General features: G+C 43.9%; 1 protein-coding gene across 1 annotated transcript in view; it reads left to right on the forward strand.

Annotated features, from left to right (window-relative positions):
- LOC147670600 (ATP-dependent translocase ABCB1-like) overlaps positions 1–19410 on the forward strand; it is a 254105-nt gene that overhangs the window by 184498 nt on the left and 50197 nt on the right. Inside the window, exon 9 of the mRNA XM_086948139.1 lies at positions 13893–14063. Coding sequence (XP_086804265.1) covers positions 13893–14063 — 171 coding nt within the window. The remainder of the gene's footprint in view (positions 1–13892; positions 14064–19410) is intronic.

Here is a 19410-nt window from a genome sequence, read left to right on the forward strand (position 1 = left end):
GCTGCAGTAGTGGGCTGTTGGACATTCTGGTGGAGTAAACAGAGGGTAGCTGCTGTGTAGCATTGGAGGCTCAAAGGGCCAGGCTGCTGGGCAAGGTGCAGGCATGGACAGGTTCAGAAAGGCTTACCTTTTGGTGTGCCCCCTGTGCATGCCCACTGCACAGAAGCACAGAGGTCGTCATTCATTAGGTCCTGGGAAGGGGGTGGAGCGCAGGAAGCTGGTGGGCGGGGAGAGAATGGGAAAAAAGAAAATTCAGGATGAACACGAGGGAGAGCCGGTAAGGAGAAGGAGAAGGGGAAGGCAGGAGGCAGGTGGGGGGGCTGTGGCTTCCTGTAGAGGCAAGTGAGGAGGAGAGAAGTGGCACAAGAAGCGAAAGAGGCAGAAAGGACAAAGCCACATGAGGGGTCTAAAAAGGCCCAAAGAGAGGCACAAGGATAGACAGGTCAAGTATGGAAAAATTAGCAAATAGAGCACAGGTATAGAGAAAATAAAATAGAGCACAATTGTGGAATAAGGAGCTGATAGAGCACAAGTGTGAAAAAAGAAGAGCACACATGTGGAAAAACAATAGACGAGAAAATCAATGTCAAAAAGAAAGAAAAAAAGTGCAAAAGTTTGGAAAGTGATAGAAGAGAGCACAATCATTGAAACACTAGAGAGAGGAGAGATCATGAACAGAGCACGAGAACGTTTCTAGGGGTCCAGAAAGAGGCAAGCAAAGGAAAGAGAAAAGCAGAGACTGCAGGAGGAGAAAGGTGGAGTCCTCGAGTCACACATGTCGGATCCAAAAGGTTCTAGATTGGTAGGAGGACTAGTCCCAGGTAAATGGAGGAGGGCGCTGGGCCTAGGCACCTTTCTGCTTCCTCCATTTCATATTTCCTGTCTGCTGTGTATGGGGGTGTAGAGAGATTTTTATTCTCAGATCTATATCAATCAATCAGGGTTGTTTAAAGTGCGCTTCTTACCTGTGTGGGTCACACGGCGCTGGGGGAGGGGGGGTTGCAGCTCCTGGTCAGCCAAAGAGCCAGGTCTTGAGGCTCTTCCTGAAGGTGTGCAGAGTAGGGGAGCATCTGATGCTGACTGGGAGTTTGTTCCAGGCTTTGGCTGCGATGTAGGAGAAGGTCCTTCCACCTGCTCTCATTCTGTGGATGCCTGGGGTTTCCGCCAGAAAGAGGTCGACGGAGGCGAGGTTCCTTATGATTAGGTGGAAGGACACTCTTTCGTTAAAGTATTTGGGTCCACACTTGTGGAGGAATTTGTAGTCGTGGGTGAGTAGCTTGAAGGTTACTCTCTTCTCAACAGCGAGCCAGTGGAGGTCTCGCAGGTTTTGGGTGATGTGCTCATGTCGTGGGATGCTGAGGACGAGTCTGGCTGCGGTGTTCTGAATGGTCTGGAGTTTGTATAGCAGGGATTTGTTGATTCCCAGATAGGGGGCATTGCCGTAGTCCAGTCTGCTTGTTATGAGTGCATGGGTGACAGTCTTTCTGGCTTCGGGGGGATCCACTTGAAGGTATTTCGGAGGATGCAGAGGGTGTTGAAGCAAGTGGAGGTGACGGCATTGAGCTGTCGGGTCATTGTGTGGGAGGAGTTGAGTATGATGTGGAGGTTTTGGGCATGGTCAGTGGGGGTGGGGGGTGCCCGGTGCAGAGGGCCACCAGGAGTTGTCCCACGCAGAAGGGGAGGGTCCGAGGACGAGCAATTCTGTCTTCTCTGAGTTAAGTTTCAAACAGCTGCTGCACATCCAAGCTGAGGCATCTTTCATTCCTTCTTGTAAGTGGAATCTGGTGGTTTTGGGGTCCTTTGTGATGGAGGATGAGCTGGTGTTTGGTCGGCATAGGATATGATGCTGAGTCAGTGCTCCCTGACGACGACGCGAGGGGGGCATATAGATGTTAAAGAGCATAGGACTGAGCGATGATCCTTGTGGTACAATGCTCTTGATCTCTGTGGGTTTGGAGAGAAATGGTGGGAGGCTGATCCTCTGGGTTTTGCCAGCGAGAAAGGAGCTGAGCCAGTCAAGGACGGTTTCCTGTATACCCGCATAGTGGAGTTTGGCTGCGAGGGTGCGGTGGGATACGGCGTTGAAAGCTGCGGGGAGATTGAGTACGATGAGGGCTGCAGTGTGGCCTTGGTCGAGGAGCGTGCGGGTGTCACAAGTGGCAGCGATGAGGGCGATCTTGGTGCTGTGGTTGCTGCAGAATCCAGATTGGGAGGTGTTAAGGATGGAGTGCTCTTTGATGAAGAATGTTGATGATCTTTTCTGTGACTTTGGATGCGCAGGGAAGGAGAGAGATTGGTCAGTGGTGTTTCAGGTCCATTGGGTCTGTCAAGCGTTTTTTTAGGAGTGGCTTAACTTCTGCGCATTTCCAGTCGTCTGGGAAGGTGCTGGATTTGAAGGTGGTGTTGATGGTGCATCGTAGCTGGGTTGCAATGGTGGTGACAGCTCTGTTAAAGATGTGCGGAGAGCAGGGGTCCCCTGCGGGCTCCTGAGTGGGTGTTCTTCTTGGTAGTTGTGGTATCTTCAGTTGTGACCGGGGTCTAAGCGGTGATGGTGGTCCGGCTATCGTTGCTGGAGGGAAGGGTGGTTTCTGGAGTCTGCTAGCTGAAGTTGTCGTAGAGGGCTTTGATTTTCAGGTGGAAGAAGGAGCCGAGCTTGTTGCAGAGGTCTTGGGAGGGAGGGACGTCCGTGGCTTCGATGTGGGGCTTCGTGAATTGCTGGATGATGTTGAAGAGTTCCTTAGATTGGCTGGAGTTGGTGAGGATTTTGTTCCGGATTTAAGTCTTCTTTGTGAATCTTGTGCGTTGGTGGCAGTCTGCCATTGTGTTCTTGTAGATGGTCAGGTCTTCCATTGTTTTGCTGTTTCTTCATCATTTTTTGAGACGTCTGCAGGAGCGTCTGGTTGTGTGGAGGGGTGTGAGCTTATCTGCGCAGTAGGTGGTCCAGTGGTTTAGCTCCTTGACTGCAGAGTTGGCATCGGTCGGGCGGGGGTGGTTGCGGTTGAGGGTGGATTTGAGGTGCTTCTCTGTGACCTTGCTCCAGTTCCTTCGTGGAGGGCAAGGAGTGGGTTTGGGAGTGGAGACAGTGTTGAAAGAGAAGATTACGCAGTGATGGCCCATCCAGATAGAATGCGTGGTGTGGCTGAAACAGATGTTGCTCCCACCTGCGAGGATGGGGTCTAGGGTGTGTACTACCTTGTGGGTAGGGGTGATGACAAGCTGTTGCAGGCCAATATTGGTGAGATTGTTCAGGAGGGAAGTGGAGTTGGCGTCGCTGAAGTTGTTGAGGTGGAAGTTCAGGTCTCCGTTGAGTAGGTAGTCCATGGAGGTGATGGCGTTCGGTGCGACTAGGTCATCAATAGTAGTGGCAAATGAAGCACAGTGCCAGGGTTTCTGTAGGCGAGGGTGCCGCGAAGAGTGGTTCTAGGACTGGTCTGGATCTGGATTGGACTAATATTTGGCTCCGAGAGCTTCTAAACTCTTGCTATGCTCGAGAATATAGTGCCCTGTGATGTAAGTGAACTCTTCTGCCTGTGTACTTTCCTCCTGTATACGTAGAGTGCAGAAGCTCATGAGAAATTAGGAGACTTACTCCACCTGGAAGTAGGTCAGAGGACGAGTTGTAACTAGATACCTGTATTTCTTGTCGGTGAAACGTCTCCACTGTTTATGGATCTTGTGGATGCTGCTGTAGAGAATTCCCAGGAACCAAATGGAAATGGATATTTTGATATAGATTTGAACTAGTTTTATGAGAGGTTGTGCTGCAATATGAACCCATGGATTTGTCGCATATGCGTCTCATGGAAAATATGGACACATTAGAACAATGTGCAGAACATTTTCTGCAGGTTTTAGCTTTATAGGATTTAAGAAAAATACAGGACAAGGTCAACTATGTCTGATTAATGCCAATAACCTTTTACCATTAAATGCTATAGTAGTGTGTGAGCACAGTACAGATATCTATGCTCACGCTTTTGTTATTTCAAGTAAACAGTGGTCCTTATAAAGAAACCGGATAAAGCTGTGAATAATATAGACTAGAATCAGTGCTATATTGATGCTGTCCAAAGGGCAGTAAATGTAATGATTGATCAAAGCCAACAAAGATAAACACACAACAATAATGTGGGACACAGTCCTGCGTCCTTCATAATCACAAAACATGTACATTTAGACGAAAACAATCATGCAAAACAAAAGCTGCTTGTAAAGAATGCAAACAGTTAGAACAAGCTTACAGACGACAGCCGTGCACTTCTTTCATCACAATTGATTAATGTGCAAGCTGTTTTAGAAAGTTGATGACGTTTCGATCCTTTAACATAATACTATGATCATCCTCAGGACGGTTTAATACAAGCCTGAAAATTGGTGCCTGTAAAACATTTTAAGAGAAAAAGGCAAGGAAAAACATTTTTGTGTGTAGAAGAGAAAAAATAAAGTACAATCCTAATATTACAGTTTGTTAGCTGTAAAGCGTACAGCGCTCCAAAAATGTTAGTTTTATTGCTCACTGCAATCAATCATCGGTTGTATATTGAATAGTTAAAGACCGGGATGAAAAGGGTTTTTGGGGAAAAGTCTGACTATTTGCAATATACACTACTTGAATGTTTAAAGATGTAAGCATCAAGCCGATTCATTAGATAGCATTGAAGCAACAACTAATTATGAATTCTGTTTATGGCCAGGCCCGGTTGTACATTTAGACAGTGAATATAGGCTCAAAATATCCTGGAAAAGGCACCAGAAATGCTGTAACAAAACGCCTAAAGCAATATCAAGTAGAAGGCATAATTCCCTGATAAAGCTGTACCCTATGTGTTACATTGTCAATGACATCACACTCAACGTTCTCTTGAAAGCATGATATAAGAGTCTAGTTTTCCATAAACAATTATAATCAATACATTTTCAATAAGTATAACAGTAACGCAACTCAATAGGCACTACATAATCGTTATTCCTGAACATGTTGTGTCATAAAAATGTATTTACCCACAAATGTATTTTCTCTTAACCCACAACGTTATTTGTGCCAGATATTCTTGCCACTTCTCTCAAGTTCCTTTCATTTTTTTGCTGGCCTGGGGATCCCTCCTTGAAAAATCCTACAGTTCCCTGCCTCATTTAGAGGTGGAAGAGCCAATAAGTTTCCAGTAGTGGCCCATCTGCCACAGAGCCTTTAGCTATTGAAAATCAGGAGGACGATCCTATTAATGGCATGCATTCAGACATTCATGTGAGGCATTGCGGTCCCAGACAAGCATAAAAAATGTCAGAAACAGAGAGGAGAGTGCTTCCGCCCAAGGGACATAAGGTGTTATTTTTGTCATAATAAGCCCACTTTTGGGGAGTTTTTTGGAGAAAATACGGTACCTTGCAGGCCACCATGACATTTTTTTAAACAAACTCCTCCCACGTTGTTGGCAGAATCACTTTCAGAGAAAACTCTAGTGGAGTGCCAAAAAAAGGCACAGTGGTTTAGCAGGTTTCAGTTAAAGGATGTATTCAGAGAAGTATCCATAGCAATGTGGACACGTTTGGACTTCCCATTCTGTTCTCTATTTTTTCTAGTAAGATTCACATTATTGTACAAATGTAAGGGCCCATTTATGGGGAATAAGCATAGGGCAGCACCCCAAGTTTTCTTGCTGCGCAGCCCTCCGCCAATGTGAAAGGGCAGAAATGCATTCCTGTCCTTTCTGCCATGCTGGCACACATTTTGCTGTCTTATGCCAAAGCAGGCATCCTTGGGTGTATGCATTGCAGGCAGGTTCGTGCAGGTAGGGGCACTTTCCTACACAAAAACAATCCCAGGAGGTCGTTTCCTCTTTATATGTGTTTCTGCAGAATGCAGCACACACGGAAAAAAGAAAAAAATGAGAAGAAATAAAAAGATTTCTCCTTGTTACACCTGCTCTGGAGAGGCGTCAGATTTTGCAGGTTTAGATGATTCAAGTAAATCTGGGGCAGCGCCAAAATCCTTGAGTGCTGCATAGGAAAACTCATTGCAACACTCATGGAATGCCTTCATGGTGCCAAGTAAGGCATTACAGTGACATGTGTTGCCTTGCCTTACTCCATATCTTTGATGCCCTGCAAAGCCATACATTCTGCAGCATACATAGAAATAGGAAAATGCATTTTGGGATTGTTTTTGTGAAAAAAGGTGCCCCTTCCTGCACGAAAACAACCCTGACTGCAACAGAACCGCCCTTGCACCATGGTGCACGGGTGCCTAGGTTGGTGTGTAGCAGCAAATTGTGCAACAGTGCAGGGGGAAAGGACAGGAATAAGACAGGAATGCACCATATTCTGTAAATACGGTGCATTCCTGCCTTCCACATTGGCGTAGGACAGTGCTGCCTTATTCTAATTCATCATAAACGAGGCCCTATGTTTGTAGTCATTAGTTATGGGATCATTATGTTGGGCAATGCATACACCTTCGACTTCCAATTATCAACAGGTAGCTTCAATTTTTTTATAGACAAATGGCTTTAGTATTCATATGAAACAAGCAGATTCAAGCTCCTATGGTCGAAACCTTAATAATACAACTTGTATTGCCTTCCTAATCATATAAGCATCTTAACTTTGAAAGGACTCTTACCTTGAATTGCCATACAACCCATCTTTCATCTTTTAAATATGGCTCCATTTAATATATTTCTGCACTATAAGAGCTCTGCCTTGTTTGCACTATTCCCTATATGATGTTTTTGTATAGTTTTTATAGTAAATACAATTTGAGTTACTACAGAAGTTGGGGGCATATTAGCAAGAACCTTGTTAAAATGATCGCTGTTTTTATTCAGTTTAAGAAAATGTTATTAGGTTTTAACGAACACAATACAAAGCCTCATAGTGGTACAGGTAAAACCATAATAATATAAAACATAAGGCATATATGGAATGAAAAAATGAAGAAAAGTTAAACAGAGAAAGAGTAGAAGAGAAGGAAAGTAAAGAATGTAAGAAGAAAAAAGGGAAGAAGAAAAGAGAAGGAGAAGAGGCAAACAGAAGAAAAAGAAAAGAAGGGATCCATAATAGGAATAAGGGGAATATATAAGATAACGATGTAATCAGTTAGGAGATTTAAACGAGAATAGGTAGTATAGGGGAGCCGAAGAAGATCAGATTTAATTTCCAGAGATACAGAGGAGGATGAAGCAATAGCAATCCTATGCTCGTCACAAATGAAATTCCACCAGGAAATTACAGATAATTTGGAGTTATCTTTCCAACAAGATAAAATCACTTTAAAAGCAACAGCAATAAAAAGATCAAGCAGTCTAGCATTAGATGGTACAATATCGATATCAGTTGAAACAGAACCTAGAAACATGTTCAATAATGATAACCAGGAGGATCAATGAAACATACGCATGCAAATATTCCAAATGGAATTCAAAAAGGATAAAACAGAAGGACATTCATATAAAAGATGTTTAAGAGTACCTGTTTCTTAAGAACACGACCAGCATAATGAAGAAGCCGATGGTGAAAACCTAGACATACTAACAGGCGTAATAGCAGCTCTATGATAGATAAAAAATAGTGATTGAGTAATGCGTGCAGCAATAGAAACTTTAAACAATTTGGACCATAAACGATACCATACATCAACAGATAAGTCAGTTTGCCAGGAATTCTCAATAGGTGATTTAGATCTATCAATAACATTTGATAACAACATTTTATAAACAAGAGCAGCTTTAGGTTGGTGTAGTGAAAATAAAGGATATAGAGGAGTAGAGGGAGAGAAAGACGGTATGATGTCAGGAGCAATAAGAGTGGACAAGTGAGACTGTATGGCAGCAGTAATATTGGTATATTCTGGAAGACAAGTTATGGGTAAGTGATATAAAGTTTGCAAGTCATGGAAAGGGATAAGCGAATTATTGGAAATAAATTGATGGACAAATAAAATGTTCTTCTCTTTCCAATATTTATAATAGAAGGACTTGCCCTTATATTTGAGGAATGTATTATACCACACAATAGATGACAAAAAACATTGAAGAGGTGATAGATCTTTAATGAAAGTGTCATGGAGTAGTGTTTGGGAATACTTAACAACCGGTGCTTGGACAAAAAAGAACAGTTTGACATAAAAACAATGTGTTGGAAGGAGAAATCCTTTAATAATGATCGTTCAAAAGCAACCCACCTGGGTAGCGGAGCATCCACAAAGTCATAGGCTACAGAAAAGGATTGCTTAACCAGAAAAGCAGAGTGGTAAGTTTTAAAATTGGGGAAACTGACACCCCCTTCATTTGTAGGACGAATGAGTTTGTGTAAGGCAATGCGAGGGTTTTTATTGTTCCACAGGAATTTAGAGCAAATAGAATTTATGCGAGTGAAGTAGGAATTGGGTATTTTTATCAGAAGCATAGGGACAGTATAAAGTACATGAGGTGTGATATTCATTTTAATAGTATTAAGTCTACCCCAGCAGGACAAAAATAAAGGAGACCAGAGATTGAGGATTGATTGGATTTTCTGTGTAAGGGAAGCAAAGGTATGTTTGAGTGTGTCAGTAAGCGAATGAGAAAACCAAATTCCAAGGTATTTGATTTTGGAAGGGCACCATGTGAAATCCGTAGAACTGAACATGTATTGATAACAGACAGAATTTAACGGTAGAACTTCTGTTTTAGAAAGGTTATGTTTGTATCCGGAAATGGAAGAATATAAACAAACTTTATCCAAAAAGGGAGGGAGAGAGATGACAGGGTTAGCCATATAAACCGAAATATCATCAGCATAAGCAGAGATTTTTGTTTCAACAGAGGTAAGTTTAAAACCACTAATGTTAGGATTGGTTCGGATTCGTTCCAAAAAAGGTTCAAGACAAAGGATAAACAATAACGGGGAAAGAGGAAATCCTTGTCTAGCACCACGAGATAATCGAAAAAATCTAGCAAATTGGTTATTAACAAAAACACTGGCTCTAGGGGAGGAGTATAAGAGTTTAACCAGAGAAATAAAAATGGGACCAAAACCAAACCAATGTAGTGTACGGAACATAAATTGCCAATTATTACGGTCAAAGGCTTTCTCAGCATCCAAGGACAGGACTGCTAATGGGTCCTTGAAATTTTTACTGTGGGAAATAATATTAGAAAACATACGAGCATTATCAGCTGCAAGTCTACCCTTCACAAAACCAACCTGGTCAGTTTTAATCAAAAGCGGAATAAGAGAATCTAGACAGGAAGCTAGGATTTTGGCAAAAATTTTACAATCATAATTAATCATGGATATAGGATGATAATTTTTACATTGGGAGTGATCTTTGTCGGGTTTGGGGATTATAATGATTAGAGCATCCAAAAAGGACCCAGAGGCCTTAGCATCAGTGATGAAGGAATTAAAAAGTTGTAGCAACTTCGGTACAAAGTTGGCATGAAATGTAGAATAAAACTCAACAGGCCGTCCATCCGGCCCGGGAGCTTTTGATTTTTTGAGAGAATTAATAGCTCGAAGAACTTCCTGAGGGGTAATATCTTTTTCTAACTGGGCAAATTCATCAGGAAGAGACGAAGGCGAGGGTAAGCCGTCAAAGAACGAAGTTATACTATGTGCAGAAGGACATGTATCGTTGGTATAAACGGCTTGATAATAATTACGGAAAACTTCTGCAATATCTTCATCGGACGTAACCAGTTTGTTGGTAGAGTCATTAAAAATAGGACCTACATTTTTACGTTCAGATTTTATTTTTAGATAATTTGCTAACATTTTACCAGCCTTGTTTTGGCCCCCATGAAATTTAGATTTAATTTTTAGTAAAGTATTACAAGCTTCAACAGTAGCAATTTTATTTAACTCGGTTTTTGCTTTTATTAGGTTCTGAAGGGCATCAAGAGACTTGGAGGAGAAATACATGTGTTCAAGATGTTTGATATTCTTAAGTTGGTCTTCATATTTAGTTCTATTAAGTTTCTTCTTTTTAGAAACATGGGATATAATGAAAGCACGTAGGGCCGCCTTAAAAGCATCCCAAGTGTTAGGGATAGAGGTGTCCGATGGGTTATTAAGCGTGAAAAACTCGTTAATAAAAACAGTAATTTCTTTTACAAAAACATTATCAGACAAAAGAAAAGTGTTGAATTTCCAACGATTAAATTTGGAAGAAGTAAGGGTAAGGTCAAGGACTGCTTGGACAGGAGCATGGTCGGAAATAAAAATGGAACCAATTTCGGATGTTTGAATGGAAGGGAGTAAAGATTTACTAACCAAAATGTAATCAATCCTGGAGCGGGTCTGGTGAACATTTGAAAAAAAGGTATATTCATGGGAGTCAGGGTTACACGTTTTCCATACATCATAGAGGGGACGAGAGGTAATGGCCGATTGGAAGCATTTATGGGATCTATCAGGGTGAAATTTGCTTAAGGAGAGTCTATCAGAAAAGGGATTTAGCCATTGGTTAAAATCACCAGCCAGTACAATATTTGGACAATCCATTGAGGAGATAAGAATTGTAATATTATTCCAAAAGTTGGGGTCAGGGCGAACAGGGCCATAAATGTTATTCAAAACCAATGTCTTGTTCTGGATCATAACCTTAGCCATTACCCAACAACCCTCATCATCATGCAGAGAAGAGATAGTTTGAACAGACAATCCTTTAGGAAATAAGATAGCAACACCCCCTTTTTTGTTAACAGCAGGAGAAAATACAACCTGACCCACCCATTGTCGTTTTAGCTTAGCTGATTCCACATCAGTACAGTGAGTCTCTTGGAGAAAAACAACTTGCGAATGGATGACCAAGACCTCGAACGTTCCACGTTACAAACTTACACATGACGGAAGGCAAGGAAGGGGAGATACACTTGGAGTGGATACACTGCAGTAGAATAACTACAAATAAAAATACAACAAACAAAAACACGACATATGAAGAAAATATCCAACACAATCAGATTGATTGGATAAAATGCACCCAAATACAAAGTACACAACAACATGGGAAATAAAAACCAAAGAAAAAAAGAGAGACTGTATAAGGAGAGGAAAGTAGAGTAGTATACAAGCCAAGAAGGGAATATGAAAAAGGAAAAAACAAGGAAGGAAAAGGAGAGAAAAGAGATAGATAAGAAGAGAAAGATGAATAAACAAATCTAGGCAAAAATGCCTGGTCTGAGAAGGAAGAAAAAATCAAGACATCGAAAGCGAAGAGACGCCAAAGAGAACATGGACTCCAGCAAGCAGCAGACGAGCAGAAAGGGAAGAGAAAGAATTCGAAAGAAGGATGAAACGACAGAACCTCAAGGAAAGAATGATGCAAAAAGGAAACATTGAGTGGAGCCATAGTAAAACATAACAGCAATACTAGTACATTCAGTGGGATGACAAATATCAAATATTAGTGTCCATGTTAGATGAAGAGACACTTTGAAGGTATGCGGGAGCTTCTGAGGATAATTAAACGTGCGTGTACGGCCATTATGAGTGATCTTGCAGAAACATGGATGTAGGATACAATATTGGATGTTCAACTGTCTCATTTGAGGGCGAAGATTCAAAAACTCCTTACGCCGAGCATTCGTTGCATTTGAAAGGTCTTGAGAGATAAAAAATTTATGTCCAGACCATATGAGACGACGCTTGATTCTTGCAGCCTTTAGAACATTCATTAGTTCAGTAAACTCAAGAAAAAGAATGATAATACCACGAGGTTTAGACGTATTGGAGATGAGACGACCTAAACGATGGGCCCTCTGGATGTTAAGAGGATGAGATGCAGGTTGAAGATCCAAAAGCTCATGTAGGAATTTCGGTATGAAGGACACCATATCAGACCCCTCCAAATTTTCCCGAACACCATAAACTTATAGGTTATTCCTCCGATTTCGATTTTCAAGGTCCTCGGTGTGAAGCTTCAGCTTTTGAATCTCTTTTTCCAGTAAAGGTATTTTAGAGGAGACATCCTGAATATCACTGACACGTTGTTCTAAATTTAAAACCTCGCCTTCCGTAATGACCCATCGTTCTTCAATTTGCTTTAGTTTTTCATTAATAGCAGACATAAATGGTTGAAGTCCCCTCACTTCCTCTAAGATGGAGTCCAAAACTGGGTTTAGAGAGGTATGAATAGGGGAGGGTGGATCATTTTTAAGACGTTTAGGCTTTGTTCCGGTGTGAGAAGATTTAACATTGGTTGCATCATGAGCCATTATGACAATGTGAGGGTACACCAGAATCGAGGATAGAACCTCAGCTCAAAAGGGTGCAAACCACTCACAAAAACCCAGAGTCAACAAAATCCAGCAAGGGTCAGAAAGGGTGAAAGATATGACCAAAAAAGTACCCACAAGGAGACTCTCTGAAGAATTGACAATGGAAGCCACAGGATAAAAGGTCAAAAATATAATGAGGGCATTGACCACTACCTCAGTTGGCAGTATAGGCACAATAAACGAATCACTGCAGCAGAATTGAAGAGAAAAAACAAGCCTCAAATAATAAAATTAATCACAAAAGGGCGAACAGTCATTCAAATAATATATTGTTTGCGTCAGTGATGAGAAGCAGAACATGGTATTTGAAAGCAGTCGATGAAGGAGAAAACTCAGTGCCAAAAACTAAAATGGCGGCCGGAGTCTGAGAGGAACATTGAGAAAGTGGTATCTGAGAGGAGACATGCCGGGTCAAAGCTGCTAAAACCTTGCGAATTATGCCACACCTTATTATTTGCTGGAAGGAGGATGGCAACGCGAAGGAGAAGACTGCTGTAAACGAGGTGCTGTAAACGTGAGGAAAAGGAAGCGGGCTCAGCGGCACAAAATGGCGGCCGCCCGCGTCCCGTAACTGCAGAGAAACACCGAAGTTCAATTAAGCCGCTTAATGGCATGTAACATCCAAAAGCCGCCGTCAGCGGTCGCGGACCATGTTCCGCTAGCAGGAAATCCAAGAAGTAGGCTCCTCGGGGTATAAAGAAAGGTCCTTAGAACACCAGGAGTCCCATAGCTCTACGGAGCTCACGGGAGAGCCGCCATTTCCCTTCGGCGCATAAGCCACGCCCCCCCAAATTATCGCTGTTTTAGCTGAAGGATACTGCTGCTAAAACGGCGATAATGGGCTTGCTGATATGCGTTATAGAATTCCAATCAAAGCCCAGGTTAGATGTGCAGGATATCTAACCTGAGCTTCTATTGGAATTCTATAACGCATATTAGCAAGCCTATTATCGCCGTTCTAGCGGCAGTTTCCTGCTGCTAAAACGGCGATAATTTTATCGAGGTTCTTGCTAATATGCCTCTGTATCCTTTATTATGCATTCTTAAGAAATGGTTTTTCGAATTGGGTTTGGCGATGCAAGTGTAATTGTGTGATACACTTTCTTTAAATCAAACCGGTGGAGTCGCTGTGACTTTGTTTCTCTCTCTGATCCTGGTTATATTTAAACATAGTAAAGCGTCTAAGTTTAATGCACACACATGCTCGCCTCCCCAGGTGAGTGCATGTGCTCCAGGTCACAGCACAGGATGTCTTTTGTTGGCCAGTGCAAAGGATCAACGGGCCTGTTTTGCTCTGGTAAATTATGCAATCCTTAGAATCCTCAATTACGTTGCACATATTGCTTTTCCACGATGACCCCACACATTCTCAAACGCATGCCTGTGCATTTTCATTATTAATGCCCTTACATGCAGTGCGTATCTTTTACTTTCTACTAAGAGTAATCGCACCAAGGCTTGATTAGTTTAAAAATGATTACCTTCTCACTATAATGTATGTATACCATTGTGTTTTCAGGTACTTTACAGAGTTAATGTGATAAGTAGGTTATTTAATAGAGTATATTGGCATGATGATCAGCCAAAGAGAAACAAATTAAGCTCAGACAAACATTTTTACATTTGTTTAAGAAGTTTAATACAGTAGTGGGTGCAAGAGGAGCCCAACTGAGTGGAGGACAGAAGCAGAGAATTGCCATTGCTCGAGCCCTAGCAAGGAACCCGAAGATTCTGCTGCTGGATGAAGCAACATCTGCTTTGGACACTCAGAGCGAAGCTGTGGTGCAAGAAGCTCTGGATAAGGTAAGGGAAACTCTTATCACTGAATGTACTTCATGTTTCATGTGCCATGCCTGGAGTCTGCAGATGTCACCATTAGGTGCATTTCCACCTGGGACTGCAAAGGTAAATGAAAGGTCAGAATTGCATGCAAAGTATAACTTGCATACATTGTATACCTCACCCAGGGGATAGAATACAGGCATCTCCTTACTAATAAACCACAAAACATTGGTTGGTTTAGTGTGCCTAATTCTAAAAAAAAATATATGAAAAGGAAATGGAATAACAAGATGCACTATTGGTAAGGTTTTATTTTCATTACTTAATTAGTTTATGATATACCATTGCCGTTAGCTTCAAGATGCCGTAAAATGCTTTTCCAGGTGGCATAAGCGCATCTATTGCATTCAGTAGAAAAAGAGAAGCGTTCACATGAGAACAGCATCAGGGCATCGGGAAGGATCAAACTGTAGTATGAACACAACTAGTACAGTCAGTAAGGACGAAGCAGACATTTACATAAGGGAGCAAACACCTGGGATGAAACATTGATTCATACATTCAAGCAATGCCATTCATGGAAGGCAGAAGTAGATGAGTGAGACATAATGACAATCACGTTAATACAATAAATGACAACATGATAGAATGCATAAAGAGTAAATTGAAAAACATTTATACTAATCAAAGCAGCTAGATCAGGGTGTGTCTATACATATTTATAGGAAGTAGCTTAACTAAGGGTAAAGGTATCAAAACCATGTTAGGTTGAAACATACCAAGGGAAAATGGGAATGGTAGATTGAAATACTAAATTATTGCAGTCCCGAAAAATAGAAGAGTGTTGGTAGAAAATGTTTAAAACACGTTAGCGGTGGGACGTAAGAAAGAAAGAACAAACAGTGAGCTGAGGATGTTGTAGGATATCAAAGTTGAAGACCTCTTGGTTAGAGGTTCTGGAGTTGGGAGCTAAGTACTATGTGACAGGCCTGAGGAGATGCCCAGCAGGTCTTTAGGCTGCTTGTTAAGAAGGAGTGTGAAAGAAAGACATTCCATATTTTAGATGCATTATTGCAAATGGAACGCTTTAATGTGCATTTATGTTTAAAATGTGGTGTCTTGATACTCAAAAGCATGTGCGCCACTAAGGTATTGTTCCTACCTCGGATCTCTAGTTTGAAAGAGAGATAACTGAGTGTGCAGTGACATATGGCCAAGTATGCGATATGTGTATTTTTATTGCTTTCGTGGTTGTGATGAACCTAGCTGCAATGCGCACCTTTATTCTAATCGGTGTTAAAGTTTGTTGAAGCAAGTGTGTTAGACCTGGCATCTTTGGTGGGGTTTCCCCTGACTTTTTGCCTCTTCCGCCTATATTTTTTTGACCATCTGGATCTGATCCTAAGAGGTGGCTCCCCCCACGCTCCCTGGCCACAGAATCTGCTTGCAATCCTTGATTTGAAGCGCCTCTGCCGATTTCACCGTGGTATCGTAGGCATTTAAACACAGCGCTCTGATCGCGATTAAAATAGACATTTAATCATAGCACATTGATTGTAATACAGCGCCGAACCTCGCATGACAATTTACATTTAAGCGCAACTTTGTCTGTTTGAATTGTAGCTGCTGCCGCCATTGACACACTGTATTTTCGTGCTGCTTTCATTGTGTGCATTACTTTGAGGAATTAAGCCTTGTAGTAACCTGCCCCCGTTTCACGTGTCATCCTCCATTTTGTCATCTGGTTTGTTTGTTGTGTACTCCCTTGGCCCGCTTACCCTCCCCGCTACCGCCTCCCAGCTGACCCTCCCACGCTCCGCCCCCCCCTCTCTATTTAAGATAGATGGACTTACGCGCAGCGTCCACGCGCTCCGGCCGCGCCAAAGGTGCGCCAAAGGTAAGCCCGTCTACGCCCGTCCGCGCCAGGACCACGCCCAGCGCCATACCCCCTGTTTCCCGCCACTCCCAACCCACTAGAACCACTTATGATGCCGATTCTCTCCTTGCCCTCAACCCCGGACGCACACCACTATGCTGCGCAGCTGCCCCAGGACGTACCCACGGCCCATTCGCCTGCCTCTCCTGCAAGTTCAACTGCTTCAGGACCCTCTCCAAACCCACTTCCTCCTCACACATCTCCGAACCCAACTGCCTGAAATGCATCCTACTGAACACCCGCTCGGTCCACAGACATGCAACAGAACTCTGGGACCTAATCGACACTGCATCACCTGACATCGCCTTCCTTACTGAAACATGGATGAACGCATCTTCTGCTCCCGACATCGCCATTGCCATTCCGGACACTTACAAGATTATTCAAAAAGACCGCACCAATCAAACTGGAGGAGGCATCGCCATCGTCCACAGAAACTCCATCAAAATTACAACCAGCTCTGACGACAATCTTGCAACCGCTGAACACCTCCACTTCCAGATCCACACCGACCCCAGGACCACCCTTAGAGGCACCCTCATTTACAGGCCTCCAGGCACCCGCACTCAATTCAGTGACGACATCACAGACTTCATCAGCCCACATGCCCTCGCCTCCGAGAACTACATTCTACTGGGAGACCTCAACTTCCACCTGGAAAAGAAAAACGACAACAACACCACCACCCTTCTGGACAACCTGGCCAATCTCGGACTCAAACAACTTGTTGACACCCCCACTCACACAGCCGGACACACGCTCGACCCTATCTTCACCTCCAGCAAGCACATCTCCTTCGATCGCACTACAGCTCTCCACTGGACGGATCACAGCTGTGTTCACTTCAGCTACATAACCACCCTGACCCACAACCGTCCACAACCCATTCCCCGGAGAAACTGGAACAAAATCACCACCGACAAACTCCTCACATCACTCAACCATAACCCTCCCACCCTCTCAATGGACCCAGACCAAGCGGCCACCAACCTCAGGCAATGGATTACCCACAGGGCGGACGAATTAGCACCCCTGAAAAAGCACCAGTTGAAATAAGCCAGCAAAAAGGCTCCCTGGTTCAATGATGAACTCAAAAAATCCAAGAAGCTATGCCGCACCATGGAGAAGAATTGGAGAAAAAACCCAACCTCATACAACATGGCCTCCCTCAAGGCAGCCACCCGCAAACACCACCAACTGATTCGATCCGCCAAGAAATCAGCATTCAAGGACCGTCTCGACAACAATTCTCATAACAGCAAGGAACTCTTCAATATCATCAAAGAATTCACTAACCCCAACGCAGCATCCAACGACATCACTCCCTCCCAAGACCTCTGCTACGCGCTATCCTCCTTCTTCTACAACAAAATTGCCGACATCCACAACAGCTTCAAGAATACTCCTAGTGATCAACCCGCCCCACCCCCTTCAGATCCCACTCCTCCAACTAACAACCTCAGTGCCTGGAACCCAATCACCACTGAAGACACCATTCGCCTCATGAACTCAATCCACTCTGGCTCGCCTTCTGACCCCTGCCCTCACCACATCTTCAACAAAGCTGACTCCATCATCGCTCCCCAACTCCGCGATGTAATCAACTGCTCTTTCAACTCTGCCACCTTCCCAGAAATCTGGAAACACGCCGAACTCAGCGCCCTTCTGAAAAAACCCACAGCAGACCCCTCAGAACTGAAAAACTACCGACCCATATCCCTCCTCCCTTTCCCGGCCAAAGTCATCAAGAAAGCCGTCAACAGCCAGCTCGCCGCCTTCCTTGAATCCAACAACTCCCTTGATCCATCTCAATCCGGATTTTGAGCCAAACACAGCACCGAAACCGCCCTCATTGCAGCGACCGACGACATCCGAGCACTCCTGGACAACGGAGAAACAGTGGCCCTCATCCTAGTCGACCTCTCCGCCGCTTTCGACACAGTCTGCCACAGCACCCTTATACAACGCCTCAGCAACATCTGCATACAAGGAAAAGCCTTGGACTGGATCATCTCGTTCCTAGCTGGAAGAACTCAGAGAGTCCGACTCCCCCCATTCTACTCAAAGGCCACCGAAGTCATCTGCGGCGTACCTCAAGGATCCTCACTCAGTCCCACCCTATTCAACGTCTACATGAGTCCTCTCGCCTCTATCGGGCGTCAACACAACCTCAACATCATCTCTTATGCCGACGACACCCAGCTAATCCTTTCCCTCACCAAAGACCCCAACGACGCCAAAACCAATCTTCACGAAGGCATGAAAGAAGTAGCCGAATGGATGAAACAGAGCCGCCTAAAACTCAACTCAGACAAAACGGATGTGCTCATTCTAGGATCCTCCCCCTCGGCTTGGGACGACTCGTGGTGGCCTTCCGCTCTGGGCACAGCACCCACACCAACAGACCATGCACGTAACCTCGGCTTCATTCTAGACTCCTCCCTCTCAATGTCCAGACAAGTCAACACCGTCTCATCCTCCTGCTTCAACGTACTCCGCATTCTAAAAAAAGATCTTCCGCTGGATCCCCCTCGAGACAAGAAAGACCGTTACCCATGCACTGGTCACGAGTCGTCTGGATTGTGGCAACACACTTTACGCCGGAATTACAACAAAATTACAGAAAAAACTTGAGCGCATCCAAAACGCGTCAGCGAGACTCATATTAGACATCCCGCGCCAAGATCACATCACCGGACACCTAATAGACCTCCACTGGCTCCCCGTCAACAAAAGAATTACTTTCCGCCTTCTCACCCACGCACACAAGGCCCTTCATAATCTAGGACCCGAATGCCTCAACACTCGATTGTCCTTCTACAAACCCACCCGCCAACTAAGATCATCCAATCAAGCCCTCGCCGCAGTCCCGCGCATCCGAAAATCCACCATGGGCGGCAGATCATTCTCCTTCCTGGCTGCCAAGACATGGAACTCACTCCCCACCCACCTCCGCCTTACTCAGAACCACATCTCCTTCAGAAAAGAACTGAAAACCTGGCTATTCGACAAGTAATGAACCCTCCCTCTAGCGCCTTGAGACCCTCTGGGTGAGTAGCGCGCTATATAAATGCCTGAACTTGAACTTGAACTATTTTTGGTGCTGTGCTGGATTTTGATTTTGCTGGTTTAGATGTTTGGGACACTTTGCCACAGCTGATCAGTGTCAAAGTGCAAGTGCTCCCTGGGTAAATTGTTACTGTGATTGGTTATCCATGATTGGTATATTTGTGTTGCCAGTAGGTCCCTAGTATAGTGCACTGAGTGTTCTAGGCCTGGTGAATCAAATGCTACTAGTTGGCCTGCAGCACTGAGTAGCCCTAAAATGGTGTCTCAGGCCTGCCACCACAGGGCCTCTGTGCAGTTGCTAACTGCCATCCTGACCTGACCAGTGTCCCCACTGGCCAGGCCTAACCCTTCCCTATCTGTACA

This window comes from Lissotriton vulgaris, unplaced genomic scaffold (genome assembly GCF_964263255.1).
Source record: "Lissotriton vulgaris unplaced genomic scaffold, aLisVul1.2 SCAFFOLD_3063, whole genome shotgun sequence".
NCBI classification, from domain to species: Eukaryota; Metazoa; Chordata; class Amphibia; order Caudata; family Salamandridae; genus Lissotriton; species Lissotriton vulgaris.